The following is a 19591-nucleotide window of genomic DNA, read 5'->3' as shown; positions in this document are numbered from 1 at the left end:
CTTGCGAAGATCTTTGCATCCTCGCTCTCCTCTGGAGTCGTACCTGAGGACTACAGAGAGGCAAATGTAATTCCTCTCTTCAAGAAAGGAAATAGGGAAATCCCCGGCAATTACAGACCAGTAAGTCTCACATCTGTCATCTGCAAGGTGTTAGAAAGGATTCTGAGGGATAGGATTTATGACCATCTGGAAGACTTTGTGAGGGGCAGGTCATGCCTCACAAACCTTATCGAGTTCTTTGAGGATGTGACTAGAAAAGTTGATGAGGGTCGAGCTGTGGTGTATATGGACTTCAGCAAGGCATTTGATAAGGTTCCCCATGGTAGGCTTATTCAGAAGGTCAGGAGGAATGGGATACAGGGGAACTTAGCTGTCTGGATACAGAATTGGCTGGCCAACAGAAGACAGCGAGTGGTAGTAGAAGGAAAATATTCTGCCTAGAAGTCTGTGGTGAGTGGTGTTCCTTGGGCCTCAACTGTTTGTAATTTTTATTAATGACTTGGATGAGGGGATTGAAGGATGGGTCAGCAAGTTTGCAGACAACACAAAGGTTGGAGGTGTCGTTGACAGTATAGAGGGCTGTTGTAGGCTGCAGCGGGACATTGACAGGATGCAGAGATGGGCTGAGAGGTGGCAGATGGAGTTCAACCTGGATAAATGCGAGGTGATGCATTTTGGAAGGTCGAATTTGAAAGCTGAGTACAGGATTAAGGATAGGATTCTTGGCAGTGTGGAGGTACAGAGGGATCTTGGTGTGCAGGTACCTTAAAATGGCCACCCAAGTGGACAGGGTTGTTAAGAAAGCATTTGGTGTTTTGGCTTTCATTAACAGGAGGATTGAGTTTAAGAGTCATGAGATCTTGTTGCAGCTCTATAAAACTGGTTAGGCCGCACTTGGAATACTGCATCCAGTTCTGATCATCCTATTATAGGAAAGATGTGGATGCTTTGGAGAGGGTTCAGAGGAGGTTTACCAGGATGCTGCCTGGACTGGAGGGCTTATCTTATGAAGAGAGGTTGACTGAGTTCGGACTTTTTTCATGGGAGAAAAGGAGGAGGAGAGGGGACCTAATTGAGGTATACAAGATAATGAGAGGCACAGATAGAGTCAATAGCCAGAGACTATTTCCCAGGGCAGAAATGACTAACACGAGGGGTCATAGTTTTAAGCTGGTTGGAGGAAATAATAGAGGGGATGTCAGAGGCAGGTTCTTTACACAGAGAGTTGTGAGAGCATGGAATGCGTTGCCAACAGCAGTTGTGGAAGCAAGATCATTGGGGACATTTAAGAGACTACTGAACATGCATATGGTCACAGAAATTTGAGGATGCATACATGAGGATCAGTGGTCAGCACAACATCGTGGGCTGAAGGGCCTGTTCTGTGCTGTACTGTTCTATGTTCTATGTTCTATTTCATTTTAAGTGACTGCTGATATTATGTTTTAAAACAGAACCTCCAAAAGTGACAGTGTACCCCAAGAACCAGACCTTCACTGAAAGAAAAGAGGTGCGAATCAGTTGCTCCGTCACAGGCTACCCCCAACCACATGTAGTCTGGACTCACAATGATATGTTCATTATGGGAGCAAGCAGGTATACATTGTTGTTGCATATTTCATTTCATAATACTTCAAGATTTTGTTCTGCCTCAAATCAGTTCTTGAAATAATCTATGAATCAGCTCAGATGGTTCAGTAGTAAATATGCTACTCATTACACAGCTCAACCAGACTTCATCGTCATGATTACATCAAGTGTGTCTGCATAGTTGTAAATTTAGATAACTATATTTTAGTTTGTGTTTCAATTCAAATATAACCAGCAGCAAAACTTGTTGTCCTAGACAATGCAAAGACTATTGAAGGTTATGAAACTACTGCTGGAAGGTATTCAAATAAGTGATTTTTAAAAAGTTATCAACAAAGATAAAATGATTAAAAGTCGATACAATTAGAATATATTTATGAAGATGAATACTGTCCATTACCATTGCAGGCCGAGCTTGCTTCGAGTTTTCCCTTTCTAAAGTGTAGGGCTGAAAAGTTGATAGTAAAGGAGCTGTGATGACTTCGATTATCGGATAATTTCTCTCATGTGGTCTGAACAAAACAGATTCTGGGTGAGAATGAAGGCTCGTTTTAATTTTCTTTTATGACACTGCAGGTTAGACTGTAAGACAGTAAGTCATAGGAACAGAAGTAGGCCATTCGGTCCATTGATCAATGAGAGCAAGACTGATCTTATAATCTTCAACTCCATTTCCCTGCCTATTCCTTATAACATTTGATTAAAAATCTCTGTATCTCAGCCTTGAAAATATTTTACAACTCAGCCTTGAATATATTTTACAACTCCGCCTCAACAGCCCTGTTCAGTAGAGAATTCCACAGATTTATTACCCTTTGAGAAAAGAAATTCTTCCACATCTCTGTCTTTATGCGTGACCCTTGAGGTTATGCCGTCTGGTCCTAGATTCTTCCAAAAGTTGAAACAACCTTTCCACATTTACTCTGTCAAGTCTCCTAAGAATCTTGTATGTTTCAATAAAATCAGAAGTCAAATGACACCAGGTTATCGTCCAACAGGTTTATTTAAAATCAAAAGCTTTCAGAGCACTGATCCTTCGTCACTTCACCTGATGAAGGATCAGAGCTCCAAAAGCTTGAGAGTTGAAAGAAACCTGCTGGGCTCTAACCAGATGGCATGTGACTTCTGACTGTGTCCACCCCGGTCCAACACTGGCATCTCCACATTATGTTTCAATAAAGTCAACATTCATTTTTGTAAATTCCAACAGGAATAGGTCCAACTTACTCGACCTCCCCATATAAGATAGTTCCTCCATACCGAGGAGGAATGAATTCCTGATGAAGGGCTTTTGCCCAAAATGTTGATTATCCTACTCTTTGGATGCTGACTGACCTGCTGTGCTTTTCCAGCACCATTCTAATCTTGACTTTAATCTCCAACACCAACAGTACCCACTTCTGCCATACTGAGGATCAGCCGAGTGAATCCTCTCTGGACTACCTCCAATGACAGTATACCTGTCATTAGATAAGAGACCAAAGCTGTTCGCAGTATTCTAGTGGTGGTCTGATTCAAGGTGGCAGTGGAGAAGCAGGGCTGCATGTGGGCTGTTGCCCAGGGGCTCATCCAGTCCCACATGATTTCTTTGTTTTTTTTCTTTTTACTTCTGCTCTTTTTCTTTCGTTTTTCTTTACTTTGGAACCTTTTCTAGCAGGTTAGTTGGTGAAATCAGCTTGGAAGCTAGAGCAGGCTGTGTGGAGAATGGTGGCTCCCTATGGCAGTTGCAAGCAGCAGCAGATGCGGCTCCTCGCGGTGACTGAGGAGGTGGAGGCAGCAGCAACAAGGATATGCTCCCACCGTTCAGGGCTGATGGGAGCAGTGATGGCAAAGTTCCTCCAGCGATTGGAGGTGGCGGCAGTAGTGGACTTTTCAAGGTTGCGCCAAAGGCATGACAACATATCTGAGGAGGGCAGTCAGATAACATACTTGGCAAAACAGCAGCAATGGCCCGGTTTGTGGTGGAGCCAGGGACTCCTGGTTGCAGTGTGCATGGAGCTAAGACTGCTGACATGGCATGGTAGCAGCTACAGCAGCAGTTGCTTTGACACCAGGAGCCAGGACTCCTGGCATCATTGAGGTGGCAATGGAGCCGGGTACTCCTGGTAGTGGGGTGAGTATCGGTTCAGCACGGGACCCAGTATTGGCAGTGGTGTCAGCGAGGTGGCCCCAGTGGTGAAGAGATGGCACCTGAACAATGATGACATCTGCATTAGTGGGTGAGGTGGTGTGCAGTGCAGGAGTTACTGATGAGCTGGCTCAGGACACTCATAGAGTCATAGAGATGTACAGCATAGAAACAGACCCTTCGGTCCAACCTGTCCATGCCGACCAGATATCCCACTCCAATCTAGTCCCACCTGCCAGCACCCTGCCTATATCCCTCCAAACCCTTCCTATTCATATACCCATCCAAATGCCTCTTAAATGTTGCAATTGTACCAGCCTCCACCACTACCTCTGGCAGCTCATTCCATACACGTGGGAATGCAACTGCCGTGGGGAGCCACCATTCTCCACACAGCCTGCTCTCGCTTCCAGGCTGATTTCGCCGACTAACCTGCTAGAAAAGGCTCCGAAGAAAAGAAAAACGAAAGAAAAAGAGCAGAAGTAAAAAGAAAAAAAACAAAGAAATCATGTGGAACTGATGAGTCCCTGGGCAACAGCCCACATGCAGCCCTGCTTCTTCCACTGCCCTCTAGTCCCCAACCCCAAGGAAAATTCTTTGTCTATTTACCCTATCCATACCCCTCATAATTTTGTAAACCTCTATAAGGTACCCCTTAGCCTCCAACGCTTCAGGGAAAATAGCCCTAGCCTGTTCAACCTCTTTCTATAGCTCAAATCCTCCAACCCTGGCAACATCCTTGTAAATCTTTTCTGAACCCTTTCAAGTTTCACAATGTCTTTCCAAAAGGAAGGAGACCAGAATTGCACACAATATTCCAACAGTGGCCTAACCAAAGTCCTATACAGCCGCAACATGACCTCCCAACTCCTTTACTCAGTACTCTGACCGATAAAGGAAAGCATACCAAACGCCTTCTTCACTATCCTATCTACCTGCGACTCCACTTTCAAGAAGCTATGAACCTGCACTCCGAGGTCTTACCATTCCCTAGGACCTTACCATTAAGTGTATAACTCCTGCTAAGATTTGGTTTCCCAAAATGCAGCACCTCACATTTATCTGAATTAAAATCCATCTGTCACTTCACAACTCATTGGCCCATCTGGTCAAGATCCTGTTGTAATCTGAGGTAACCGTCTTCGCTGTCAACTTCACCTTCAATTTTGGTGTCATCTGCAAATTTACTAACTATACCTCTTATGTTTGCATCCAAATCATTTATGTAAATGACAAAAAGTAGAGGGCCCAGCACTGATCCTTGTGGCATTCCACTGGTCACAGGCCTCCAGTCTGAAAAACAACCCTCCACCACCACCCTCTATCTTCTACCTTTGAGCCAGTTCTGTATCCAAATGGCTAGTTCTCCCTGTATTCCGTGAGATCTAACCTTGCTAATCAGTCTACCATGGGGAACCTTGTTGAACGCCTTACTGAAGTCCATATAGATCACATCTACCACTCTGCCCTCATCAATCTTCTTTGTTATTTCTTAAAAAAACTCAATCAGGTTTGTGATACATGATTTCCCACACGCAAAGCCATGTTGACTATCCCAAATCAGTCCTTGCCTTTCCAAATACATGTACATCCTGTCCCTCAGGATTCCCTCCAACAACTTGCCCACCACTGAGGTCAGGCTCACTGGTCTATAGTTCCTGGCTTGTCCTTACCACCCTTCTTAAACAGTGGCACCACATTTGCACCTCACCTGTGACTATCGATGATACAAATATTTCAGCAAGAGGCCCAGCAATCACTTCTCTAGCTTCCCACAGAGTTCTCAGGTACACCTGATCAGGTCGTGGGATTTATCCACCTTTACCCATTTCAAGACATCCAGCACTTCCTCCACTGTAATCTGGACATTTTGCAAGATGTCACCATCAACTTCCCACAATCGATATCTTTCATATCCTATTCCACAGTAAATACTGATGCAAAATACTCATTTAGTATCTCCCCCATTTTCTGCGGCTCCACACAATGGCCTCCTTGCTGATCTTTCAAGGGCCGTATTCTTTCCCTCGTTACCCTTTTGTCCTGAATATATTGTAAAAACCCTTTGAATTCTCCCTAATTCTATTTGCCAAAGCTATCTCATGTCTACTTTTGGCCTCCTGATTACCCTCTGAAGTAGACTCTTACTGCCTTTATACTCTTCTAAGGATTCACTGTCTATACCTTACATATGCTTCCTTCTTTTTCTTAACCAAACCCTCAATTTCTTGAGTCATCCAGCATTCCCTATACCTACCAGCCTTTCCTTTCACCCTGATAGGAATACACTTTCTCTGGATTCTCGTTATCTCATTTCTGAAGGTCTCCCATTTTCCAGCCGTCCCTTTACCTGTGAACATCTGCCCCCAATCAGCTTTCAAAAGTTCTTGCCTAATACCATCAAAATTGGCCTTTCTCCAATTTAGAACTTCAACTTGTGGATCTGGCCTAACCTTTTCCATCACTGTTTTAAATCTAATAGAATTATGGTCGCTGGCCCCAAAGTGCTCCCCCACTGACACCTCAGTCACCTGCTTTGCCTTATTTCCCAAGAGTAGGTCAAGTTTTGCACCTTCTCTCGTAGGTACACCCACATACTGAATCAGAAAATTGTCTTGTATGCACTTAACAAATTTCTCTCCATCTAAGCCTTTAACATTATGGCAGTCCCAGTCTATGTTTGGAAAGTTAAAATCCCCTACCATTACCACCCTATTATTCTTACAGATTGCTGAGATCTCCTTACAAGTTTGTTTCTCAATTTCCATCTGACTATTGGAGGGTCTATAATACAATCCCAATAAGGTGATCATCCCTTTCTTATTTCTCAGTTCCACCCAAATAACTTCCCTGGATGTATTTCTGGGAATATACTCCCTCAGCTCAGCTGTAATGCTATCCCTTATCAAAAATGCCACTCCCCCTCCTCTCTTGCCTCTTTTTCTATCCTTCCTGCAACGTTTGTATCCTGGAACATTAAACTGCCAGTCCTGCCCATCCCTGAGCCATGTTTCTGTAATTGCTATGACATCCCAGTCCCATGTTCCTAACCATGCGCTGAGTTCATCTGTCTTCCCTGTTAGGCCCCTTGCATTGAAATAAATGCAGTTTAATTTATTAGTCCTACCTTGTCCCTGCTTGCCCTGATTGTTTGACTCGCTTCTGTTCTCAACTGTACCCGTCTCAGATCGATATCTTTCCTCACTATCTCCCTGGGTCCCATCTAAACCCCCCCCCCCCTCAACCTTACTAGTTTAAATCCTCCCGGGGAGCTGTAGCAAATTTCCCTGTAGCATATTAGTCCCCTTCCAATTTAGGTGCAATCCGTCCTTCTTGTACAGGTCATGTCTACCCCAAAAGAGATTCCAATGATCCCAAAAATGTGAATCCTTCTCTCATACACCAGCTCCTCAGCCATGCATTCATCTGCTCTATCCTCCTATTCCTGCCCTCACTAGCTCGTAGCACTGGGAGTAGTCCAGATATTACTACCCTCGAGGACTTCCTTTTTAAATTTCTGCCTAACTCTCTGTAATCTCCCTTCAGAATCTCAACCTTTTCCCTTCCAATGTCGTTGGTTCCAATGTGGACAATGACTTCTTGCTGGCCCCTACTCCCTGCCTCTTTCAGTTATATCTTTTATCCTTTTTATTCTTAAACTATTCAAAATGGTGTCAGATTGTGACGACAGTTGAACCTTTACACTGTGTTTACTGTGTTGAAACATAGAACAGTACAGCACAGTATAAGCCCTTCTGCCTTCAACGTTGTGCCAACCTTTTATCCTACTCTATCAGACTAATCTATCTTCTATGTGCCTATCCAAGAGTTGCTTAAATGTCCCTAATGTATCTGACTCTACTACCATTGCTGGCAGTGCATTCCACACACTTGCCACTCTGTGTAAAGGACCTACCTTTGGCATCTCCCCTCAACCTTCCACTAATCACCTTAAAATTATGTCCCCTATTGATAGCCATTTCCACCCTAGGAAAATGTCTCTGGCCATCAACTCTAGCTATGCCTCTCATCATCTTGTACATGTCTATCAAATCACCTCTCATCCTTCTTTGCTCCAATGAGAAAAGTCCAAGCTCCCTCAGACTTTGTTCGTAAGACATTCCCTCCAGTCCAGGCATGCTGGTAAATTTCCTCTGCACCCTCTCTAAAGCTTCTACATCCTTCCTTTCATGAGGCAACCACAACTGAAAACTATATTCCAGTGTAACCAGGGCTCTTCAGAACTGCACCTTAACCTCATGGCTCTTAAACTCAGTCCCCCGCTAATGAAAGCCGACACACCATATGCCTGCTTGACAACCCTATCAATTTGGGTGACAACTTTGAGAGATCTGTGGACCCCAAGATCCCTCTTTTCCTCCACACTGTCAAGAATCCTGCCTTTAACCTTCTATTTAAATTCAATCTTCCAAATTGAATCACTTCACACTTTTCCAGGTTGAACTCTATCAGCCACTTATCAGCCCAGTTCTGCATTCTGTCAGGCAGCATCCAAGGAGTAGGAGAATCAACATTTCAAGCATAAGTCATTCATCAGGAATGAGGCTTGTGGCCCAAGGGGGTTGAGAGATAAATGAGGAACCATGGGGAATCAAACATCTTGCTAAAATCCATGTATACCAAATCCATTGCTCTACCTTCATCAATGTTTTTTGTCAAATTATTCACTGTAAAATGTAAGTGGCAATAAATAAATCATTCATTCAAGTGCCTTGTATAGTTTTTGTGAAACCTCACTGTTTTCATACGCCATTTCTATCAAAAAAAAGGCCGACATACCATTTGTCCTCCCTATTACCCACTGAATTTGGATGCCAGGATTTTGTGATTCATGGACAAGGATTTTTGGTAAGGCAAATCAGGGCAGGACTGATACAATTAATGGTATGGGCTGGGGGAGTATTGCCAAACAAAGGCACCTTGGAGTTCAGGTTCATAGTTCCTTGAAAATGGAGTAGCAGGTAGTCAGGGTAGTGAAGAAAGTGTTTGGTACACTTTACTTTATTGGTCAGTGCATTGAGTTTGGGAATTGGGAGGTCATGTTACAGGACATTAGTTAGGCAACTTTTGGAATACTGCATGTAATTTTGATCTCCTTGCTATAGGAAGGATGTTGTTAAGCTTGAAAGAGTTCAGAAAAGATTCACAAGGATGTTTCAGGGTTGGAGGGTTTGAACTATGTGGAGAAGCTGAATAGGCTGGGGCTGTTTTTTCAGGAGTGTTGGAGGCTGAGGGGTGACCTTACAGAGGTCAAGCAGAAAGTGGTGCACGTATGGAATGAACTGTCAGAAGTTGTAGTGGAGGCTAGTACAATTGCAACATTTAGAAGGCATCTGGATGAGAATGTGAATAAGAACAGTTTGGACAGATATGGACCAAATGCTGGCCAATGGGACAATTTAGGATATCTGGTCGGCATGGACAAGTTGGATCGAAGGGTCTGTTTCTGTGAAGTACCTCTCTACACTCCCAAATCCCTCTGTTCTGTAGTTTTCTGGAATTGTTCTCAATTATAATATTCATGTCCTCTTCTTATTGTCAAGATGCATAACCTCTGAATTTCCACATTATACTCAAACCAGCAAACCTTTGCTATGAGGAGCTGGCATGAAAGAGAAGCTGAAGCCTGGGATAGACTAATCATTAGATAGTACTGGGGCTAACGGATGATAAGTCACCAGAATCAGTTGGCCTGCATCCATGGGTTTTAAATGATGTGGCTGCAGAGATAGTGGAAGCATTGGCCAAAATCTTCAAGAATTTACTACATTCTGGGTAGGTTCTAGTGGATTGAAAAACAGCTCATGTGACATACAAGGTATTACTGAGGCTGTGCCAAGAGTGCTGTGCACTCTGGCCACGTATTCCAGGCATTCACCATCCTTTGTGTGAAAAACATGCCTTGCACATCTCTTTTAAACTTCCTGCTTTCCAATGAAAACAAACCCAGTCTATCCAAGCTTTCTTCGTAGCTAAAATCCTCCATATGTGGCAACATCCTTGTCAGCCATTTCTGTACCTCTCCAAAGCATCCACATCCTTTTTGTAGTGTGGTGATCAGAACTGTATGCAATATTCCAAATATGGCCTAACTTAAGTTCTACAAAGCTGCAGCATAACTTGTCTATCCTTATACTCAATGCCCCTTCCAATGAAGGCAAGCATGTCATAGGTCTTTTTTATAACTATATCTACTTGCGTTGCTGCCTTTAGTGATCTGTGGATCTGCACATCAAGATCCTTTGCATATCAATACTCCTAAGGGTTCTGCGGTTCACTGTATAACTTACACCTGTACTTGACCTTCCAAAATGCATCACATCATATTTGTCTGGATTAAACTCCATCTGCCATATTTCTACTCATGCTTCCAACTGATTTATGTCCTGCTGTATCCTCTGAGAATCGGCTTCACTATCCGCAACTCTACCAATCTTTGCATCGTCTGCAAATTATTAATTAGACCAGCTATGTTTTCCTCCAAATCATTTATGTAGACCGCGAACAGCAGAGGTTCCAGCACTGATCCCTTTGTAATACTGTTAGTCACAACCCTCCATTCTGAAAAGCATCCTTCCACCACTACCCTCTGTTTCCTATGACTAAGATGTGGAGGTGCTGGTGTTGAACTGGGGTGGAGAAAGTTAAAAATCACAGAATACTAGGTTATAGTCAAACAGGAGCGCTGCTCCTTCAGGTAGCTGTGGAGCAAGATCATAAGACACAGAATTTGTAGCAAACGATTACAGTGTTATGCAACTGAAATGATATATTAGGTCTGTTCAATATATCGTTTTAGTTGCATGACATTGTAATCTTTTACTATAAATTTTGTGTCTTATGATCCTGCTCCACAGCTACCTGATGAAGGAGCAGTGCTCCAAAAGCTAGCAATTTCTTATCAATAAGCCAGTTCTGTGTTCATCTTGCCAACTCAATTCTGATACCATGTGATTTCACTTTTTTACCATTCTGTCATGTGGGACCTTGTCAAAGGTTTTACTGAAGTCCATGAAGACAATATCAACCACTTTTCCCTCATCAATCATCTTCGTTACCTCCTCAAAAAAACTCGATCAAGTTAGTGGATCTCCAGTACCTCCCCCAGATTTTATGAAATGCAATTGTATAGGTTATGTCATATTTATTAGATTTTTCAAGAATGATGGGTGATAATACTGAAACATAGAAAATGCAGGCACAAAAGAGGAGTTGAGACTTGGATCAAATTAGTCTTGATCTTTTTGAATGGTGGGATATGCTTGAGTTGCTAAATGGCCTATTTCAATATCATAACACACAAGATACCCAATCTCAGTTAAGGGATCTATTGAGATGTGTTATGGTGCAGGCGTATGGGGAAAAGGCAGGAGATCGACACTAGGTAATGGAACTGATGTGTGCCAAATGGCATTCTGCACATCCTGAGATTGAGATGTTATAGCAAGAATATTTTTCTTATAGTCTTATTTCCTATGATCCCTGCTGAAAAGTAATGGTGTGGATCGGATGATAAAATTTGTGGCCAGATGCCTTATAGCTTTTCACCAGATGGACTGCTGATTGGCTGAACGAACACAAAAGAAATGGACATTTGATGGGTCAGATCTGGAAGCTGAACCAGTGGAAAGTGGGGAAGATGATAAATAAACAATGGATTGTGGGTATAGATTTTATTATTTCTGACAGATGTGCACCCGAAAGGGAGCTTTACTCCAAGTGAGCCTTGCTAATTTACTACAATTGTTGCAACATGCATTCAGCCAAGGTCAATCTGTGGTTTGCGTTTTGGTACCCCAATAGTAATTCTCTAGTGGTCTACCAGGATCAGTTTCAAAACATGTTGATCTTGTTATAGTTGTCTTCAGCTTCACATATGTCACTTGTTAACAAAATGCTAAGTATTTATTCCGAAATGAATCCCAGATTTTAACTAATTATGCTATGTATATTAACATATGCCTACCTCTTGATTCATTAATCTTGGCTCCTAAATCTTGGAGTGGTTAGTCGGTGTTGACATCTCTCATTCAGGTTATCACACTGATGTCTCTGACGAGCAGATGTTCTCACTAAATCAGATAGGATACCAGTAAAACTGCTTCATCATTAGCAGCTCAGATGAATGAAGAGTGTATTTTGAATTTATTGGAATACAAAACTTTCCAAAATGACTGTAAAATGTAGGAGTAGAAGTAGGCCATTCAACCCACCAAGTCTGCTGCACCATAAAAGGAAGTCATAGCTAATCTGAGAATCCTTAACTCCACTTGCCTGTCTTATCCCATAACCCATGATTCTCTTACTGTTAACATTTATCTATCTCAGCTTTGAATACACTTAATGATCCAAGTCGAGAGCCGTCTGTGGTGAAGAATGCTATGAATGCAGTATCCATTGAGAGAAAGACATCCTTCTCATCTCACTCTTAGATTATGCCCTCTGGTCCTAGTCTCTCCCACAAGGGGAAACTACCTTTCGGTCAAACTCCCTTAAAATCCTGATGTATCAGGAAGACTTCCTTTCATTCATATAAATTTCAGCAGGTACAAGCCCAAACTAATCAACATCTATCTCCTCATAAGAAAATCCCTCCATGACCAGGGTCAACCTGGTGAACCTTCATTAGACTGCCGTCAATGTCAATATATCTATCTTTAGATAAGGTGATCAAAAATGTTCACCGTATTTGACATGTGGATTGTCTAGTGCTTTGGATATTTTCAGCTAGCCTTGCCTATTTTTGTACTCCATTTAAATACTATTCTGCTCCTCCATTCTACCTTCCAAAGTTCATAACCTCACATTCCCCCATTATATTCCATCTGCCAAAATTTAGTTTGTAAAACAGAAGTTAAATACATATTTTTTCTTAATGTTTTGAACTGAAATCATATTTCCTAAACAACTGTTATGTGTCCCCATGGTCCATTTATAAAGTTAGATGCCCTAAATGGAAATAAATCATAAAGAAGACAATATCCTACCTTCAATTCATGAAAATTCAACTAGTCTCAGCTGGGCATTTAATGTGTTACAACTCATGCTCATGGTTTTTGGACTTGAGAGGGAGGAAGTAAAATCTGTCAACATTCTTGGACCTGGCTGAATCAAGCAACTGCTTCTGGAAAGTCTGTGTGGATGTTGGGAAGAAAACAACAACATATTTAGATCCAAAAAGCAGCCAACTTTCAGTATCTAGGATTAATTGTAAAGAATGGACCCTTAGGAGAGCTTAAGAGTTCAACTGGTATCTGCAGAACTACTGTATCTTGAGACAAGGAGGAGTACATGGAAAGTGAAGCAATTTTTAATGAATGTATTCTGGCAAGCTGAGAGGAAACAGTTTCAGGCACCACGAATGTTAAGCTCTCCTACCAAAGGCTGTTGTTATTCACTGTGTGCTCTAGCAGCCTCTATTGGTCAAAGTCAGGGACTACAGTTCCGGTTGAGGTTGGATGTACAATCAAATTCTGTGTCTTTTAGATTTTCAATGTCTTCATATATTTTGCTTTTTATTGCTCGTCATTGAATAGACTAATGTAATGTGTCGAATTATAGATCTTTTAGGAATGGGTCTAAACTTTGTGGATTTATTCCATTGGCCTGGTTATCCATTTGAGAAGGATCGCAGGTGCCCTTGACAGAGAGGTCAGGTATCATTTGGGAAAGGTCAATTGTCATTTGAGACTGTTAAAACTTAGCATAAATGTGTGTTATAAATGTGCATGAATTCACTGAAACTGTGAAACACATTGGAACAGTCGAAGGGGAACTATCAGAAGTGTCAAGAGGACCCGCCAATAAACAATTGTCAAAACAATCAAAATAATGAAATCTTGCCCTTGATATTTCACTCTTTTTATATAAGCCTAAAGGCCAGCATTACCAGTTTTGTGCTGTATGTCTGACTTCCAAAATTATTACAGTAGGTTACCTGCCATTTTGCAGTTTAATTCATAGCTCTTACTGGTTATTCATTCTTAAAGTGCAATTTTCAAGCATATGAGCTTAGGTTTTTTTTGATCTACTAAGTTCTGACATTAAATGTATTATATTTGCACTATTTTTATGATTGTTTGTTAATACGATAATCTCTATATTATGGTTAAATATTCCACTCTTGATCAGTCAGTTGCACTTTTTTTGTACTCCTATTAGTGAATTGTATCTAATGCAATATGAAGAGAACTGAAAAAGATCATAAAAGATCCATCACTATTCCATTCGTACAGATTCTTTTGAGCTAGCCATTGGGAAACGTGGACAGACTGTTGGTTTGAGTTTGAGGAATACAAGAAAGGGGTGAAGAAAAAAAAACTCAATTTAAGGGACTCCTTGTGGTAGACAGATATAGAACACTAACTCAGTTGTGGGTCAGACAGAATGGTTCTGCCTGAAAAACTGACTAAGGAGGTAGGAGGAATTAATATTAGATATTTGAAGAATTATTGCCTTGGCAACAGAAATTTTAAACATTGTAAATCAAGGGGACCTGTTTTAAATGTTGTTTGCATTTATTTATACATGTTTAAAAACAAACTGTAATCCATGTGACTAGAACTGTCCATGTGAAAACTGAAATTATGCTGTAAAAACATCTAGTGACTAATTGTGAAAGTCAGAAAAACTGAATAATAGTTTTGCTTTCATAAGTGATAATATAAGAACAGAATAAAGGTGTTAGGACCCTTGAACCTGTTCTGTCATTCAGTATGATCACTGCAGATCCTTGATCTCAGTTCCACTTGCCCATCTGATCCCCATATGCCTTGATTCCCTTACATTGAAAATGCCATGAGGTCAGTTGATACCTTGAGTATCCAAACAACGGTTCATGAACTTGTCATTTGACCCTCAACACCAAGGAAACTTCATTCGACTTATGTACTATTTCTTTGTTGACTTTCCCTGTATGAGTTTTACAGACAGGCTGTTAAATAATAAATCTTTAAACAGGAAACCTGGATCTGTTAGTATTTGCAACTTGAAATAAAATAGAGTTTAGTAGGAGCATGAATCTTACTTGTTGAACCTCTTAGCTTCTGAAGTTTAATCTGATCAAATCATTAAAGTTAACATTTCTTTGCTAAATTCAGTTCGTGAACAGCACCTACTAAATGTAATATTAAGCCACACAGAAGGGAAGCCCCAAGTTCATTTTTAGTCTGCAATGAGGTAAACCATTCTATTTATGGCAGAAACACTGGTTCATCAACTAAACACAGCCTCCTTAAGGGTTTACGGGGGGGAAATGAGCCAGTGATGCTGTTCATGATTCATCACCACTCCGAAAAGCGCATATGTGAATGAAAATATCAGATAGCAACAGCATTGATCAGTTCTAATGATAAGACATCAAACCCCCTCAATCCCAAATGATTGAGCCACTGATGTTTAATAATTAAGAATATACCTGAATAGGACTGCTTGAATCACTTGTTAGCGACACAGCACCAATTGAACCATGCCAGATGTTGTGTTAGTCCTGTCAGAAGGTGAAAACAGAACTAAGAAAGGATCTTTCCATCTGTTCACTTGTTAATAAAATAATAATTTTGTTTTTGTAATTGGTCTATGTTTTTAAGTGTACAGTGTTCAATTATAAACATGTTTTAACCTAACAAATATGCATCTAAGGTATCTCACTATGCTTTGTATTTTAAAGGCATATGCTAAGTAAAGGTGGAAGTCTAATTATTAGACATGCTTCCCAGAAGGATTCTGGAGTTTATACCTGCCTGGCCAGTAATCCTGCAGGGACAGACCGAGAAGCATCCGTTCTCACGTACATAGGTTTGTGTAAAAGTCCTTGTATTTCTATGTGTAACTGTGTAAAGGTCTAAAAAGTAACCTCTCTGATCTCACTCCCAAAGTAATCGTACTTTAGCAGTGAATGGTTCAAAAACCTCGTCCTACAGAGCTGTGGATCAAATTTTGGATCTAAGTTTCTGCTGGAAGCGGCACCCCATTGGGAATGCAGCATTTATCATTATCTGTAGGCTTAAGATGGATGAGAGTGTGTTGCAGACTGTCAGGGAATTGAAGGCTCCAATTGTGCCACATAATTAAATACAAGAGGATTATGTCGTCATTAGCACAATTACAAAGCTGCTTTAGAAACCAGTACTATTTGTTATTTAAGAAATAATGTGGGAGTTAGGATTAAATTCCATATTGATGATCTGCTAAGCCATTCTGTTGCACCATGAACAGGATCCTTAATTCATCGTTGAATGGCTGAACTCATTGTGCCAGAACCAGGTTTGTAAATTTCAACATGACTGGACAGTGTAAATGTTGAATTAATGGTGCAAGTTATGCCCCTCAATGTTCTAACTAATTCTAGTTTATCAATGTTGCAATTTTCATAGTAGAAAGTTATATTTATTTCTACAGACATCTGAACTATTACCTCTTCTGAGACAAATCCTCAATGTGCCCCCAAAAAAGTGAAAAGTGGCAATTTCATCTCCTCTAATCTTATTCATTATGGTGTAAACTCTAATGCATACAAGCTGAACACTGGTTAGTTTGATGTAGAGTTTGAGAGGACAGGTTGTTAAGGAATTGAGGTGTGTCCTATAAACCATGAATGTGCCATACGCAATAATAGTGACATTTAATACCCTATAATAGTGATACTTGACACTTGGTAAATTAATCGCTTATCAGGAATTATTTACTACCTGACAGAATTAGCAGTTATTATTTTTTATTTACATATGTATAAATAAAATGAAAAATCATGGACTATTTCAGAGTAATTGAGCATTCCTGAAATGCCTTCTGGAGTTGAGTTTCAAATTACCGATACACCAGGTATATTACAGCAAAGCATATTTGGATAATGCAGTGCTTTTATTTTATTGAATGTTATAAGCAACTTGAATATTCTGTGCAATGGGCAGTTAGGTTTCTGATAATGTTTGTTCCTCATTCAGGAGTTCAAATACATGATTGACAAAGTATTCAGAATATGATACCAACGATTGTCCAACCAACTGTCATTACCACTCTATCAGTAAGGTATTCATGCAGTTCAGACTTCTGTCTAACCATGGAGATATCTAAACTGCATGAATATCTTGTTCCTTTGTAATGCAACAAAAGTCATAAAGACTACTTTGAACTTCGAGTTGTAAATTTGCTCACTGAGCTGGCAGGTTTGTTTTCAGATGTTTTGTTACCATGCTAGGTAACATCATCAGTGAGCCTCCGCTGAAGCGCTGGTATTCTGTCCTGCTTTCTATTTATGCGTCTTAGTGGGTCATGTCTTTTGGTGGCTAGTTGGTATTCAAGTATCTCGCCTAGTTTTCTGCCCGTCTGTCTGAAGAAGTGTTTGTTACAGTCCTTGCGTGGTATTTTGTAAATGATATTAGTTTTGCTGGTTGTTGGTATAGGATCCTTTAGGTTCATCAGTAGCTGTTTTAGTGTTTTGGTAGGTTTGTGGGCTACCATGATGCCAAGGGTAGGCCACAAACCTACCAACCTACCAACTAGCCACCAAAAGACATGGCTCACTATCACTAGTATCCTTCTATACAGATGAAGAAGGACACCACTTTGACTGGGATAACGCATTCAAACGAGGACAGGCTAAACAGAGAAATGCACGGGAATTCCGAGAGGCCTGACATTCAAACCAGAACTCCATCAATAAACACATCGATTTGGACCCCATTTACCAATCTTTAAAAAAAAAATCTGGAAATCATATCACGCACCTTAAGAGACCAAGACACATAAATAGAAAGTGGGAAAGAATACCAGTGCTTCAGTGGAGGCTCACTGATGTTGTTAAGATTAGAATGTTGCTGGCAAAGCACTGCAGGTCAGGCACCATCCCAGGAGCAGGAAAATTGACATTTCGGGCAAAAGCCCTTCATCAGGAATTTTGCCCGAAATGTCGATTTTCATGCTCGTCGGATGCTACCTGACCTGCTGTGCTTTTCCAGCACCACTTTAATCTTCTGCAGTACCCACTTCCGCCTCACTGATGATGTTACCTAGCATGGTGAGGAAATGCCTGTAAACAAACCTGCCAGCTCAGTGAGCAAACTTACAACCTGGAGCTCAACCTGAGCTACATATTTTCTCAAAATTTGCACTGCTTTGAGGTAAATTTGGAGCAGGTTGCAGTTGTCTTTTAAGGAATGTTGGTTAGGCCAGTTAATGCCTCGTCTCAGAATGCACTGAACTGTTCCAACCAACGGTGCCTCAAAATTATGATGTATCGCTCGCGATTTCATAGGATCTTAATTTGCATAGGCCAAAGAGGTGAAAGAAATATTGGGGAAATCCATTTAAAAGTAGGTAGTTAGGGTCTGAAAACCATTAAAAGTAGTTTAAGATTTGAATTTGAATGAGAATCTTGCCTTAAACTTTCTGGGCTGGATTTTATCAGGGAACAGCACTGGGTCCTGGCTAAATGTTCAGCATGGAACTCACCCCAGTGGCAGCCTTGCAGCAACTTATTGCTGGGAGTAGTGTTTAGATTAGATTCCCTACAGAGTGGAAACAGGCCATTTGGCCCAACAAATCTGCACTGACCCTCCAAAGAGTAACCCATCCAGACCCATTTCCCTCTGACTAATGCACCTAACACTATGGGTAATTTAGCATGGCCAATCCACCTGACCTGCACATCTTTGGATTGTGGGAGGAAACTGGAGCAAACCCATGCAGACACAGGGAGAATGCACAAACTCCACACAGACAGTCACCCAAGGCTGGAATTGAACCCAGGTCCTTGATGCTGTGAGGCTGCAGTGCTAACCACTGAGCCACTGTGTTAATTGCCTTATTGTAAGGCTGCTACCCTTCTCTTTGGCAAAGGGTCCTGGAGATTTACTGGATTATCTGGCAACTCTGCAGTCCCACCAAAGCCAGTGTCCAAAGACAGTTCCACTACACTACACTGAGGAGCCCATGTAAGTCTAGGGTTGGGGTCTTTAATTCTGCTACTTACTCAGAAATCTCAGACAAGTAAGTACTGAAATAATTATTTAAACTTTACCACATGTAGCAACCAAGCTAAGACCCCTCGAGTAATCAAGTTAAGCCTTACAACTCTAATTGGGGAACTTGGCCAGGAAACCAACCAACAGTGTCTTTCTCTGGAAGTGTTCAAAGTTCAATTCTTATGCAGTGTTGTTCTTCGAAGTTTTGCCACTGAATTGTTCTGGTGTTGGATTTTTATAAAACTTTCTCTCTTTTAAGTTTGTTGTGTAACATTATGGATGATTCAATAGATTATTTCACCCTCAACATTGGTTACTCTTTTGGAGACCTCAAGTTGTAGTTTGCCAAGCACCAAGGCTGGAAGAAGCCAGCAAGCCAGGCAGCATCAGGAGGTGGAGAAGTCAAAGTTTCAGGTGTGAACCTCCCTCAGGAGGTTCTCCACCTGCTGATGCTGCCTGGCTTGCTGTGTTCTTCCAGCTTCCTGCTTGTCTACCTTGTATTCCAGCATCTGCAGGTATTTTTGGCTCTAACCTTATCAGAAGCAGCTCCCCATTCCTTGTTACTTTCAAGGCTAACTATTTGTTTAGAAGACAGCTTTTCCTGCAATTAATCATTTTATTTCAGGACATTCCTTCTGCAGGCAATCTTAATTACCCATTTGTCATGAGGCAGCAAATGATCAAGCAGTGTTGTCTCCTGCCTCCCAGGAAACAGCCTGTCTTTGCTGTTTCACCTCCTCCTCCTGAGGGATGGTAAATTCACATGTTGCTTTTAATTCTTTTATTACAGCTTCTCCTTGCCCTTTCATCTCATGAACCATTTGTTCCAGACAGTTATTGCTGATTCTTTGTGTGTAACAGTTTATCTTTGTTCACCCATTCAATCCAT

The 19591-nt window shown here is 41.2% G+C and overlaps 1 protein-coding gene across 3 annotated transcripts in view; it reads left to right on the top strand.

Moving 5' to 3' along the window:
- hmcn1 (hemicentin 1) overlaps positions 1–19591 on the top strand; it is a 607098-nt gene that overhangs the window by 238044 nt on the left and 349463 nt on the right. For all 3 annotated transcript variants that reach the window (XM_087990747.1, XM_043699541.2, XM_087990748.1), the window contains exons 12-13: positions 1455–1596; positions 15408–15535. In XM_087990747.1, coding sequence (XP_087846873.1) covers positions 1455–1596; positions 15408–15535 — 270 coding nt within the window. The remainder of the gene's footprint in view (positions 1–1454; positions 1597–15407; positions 15536–19591) is intronic.

The sequence above is a fragment of the Chiloscyllium plagiosum genome, unplaced genomic scaffold, assembly GCF_037043375.1.
Source record: "Chiloscyllium plagiosum isolate Xiang-an unplaced genomic scaffold, Cpla_swu_hap1 HiC_scaffold_9, whole genome shotgun sequence".
Taxonomy (NCBI): domain Eukaryota; kingdom Metazoa; phylum Chordata; class Chondrichthyes; order Orectolobiformes; family Hemiscylliidae; genus Chiloscyllium; species Chiloscyllium plagiosum.
Note: the sequence above shows the minus strand (reverse complement) of the source record. Positions and strands in the feature narration are given on the sequence as shown.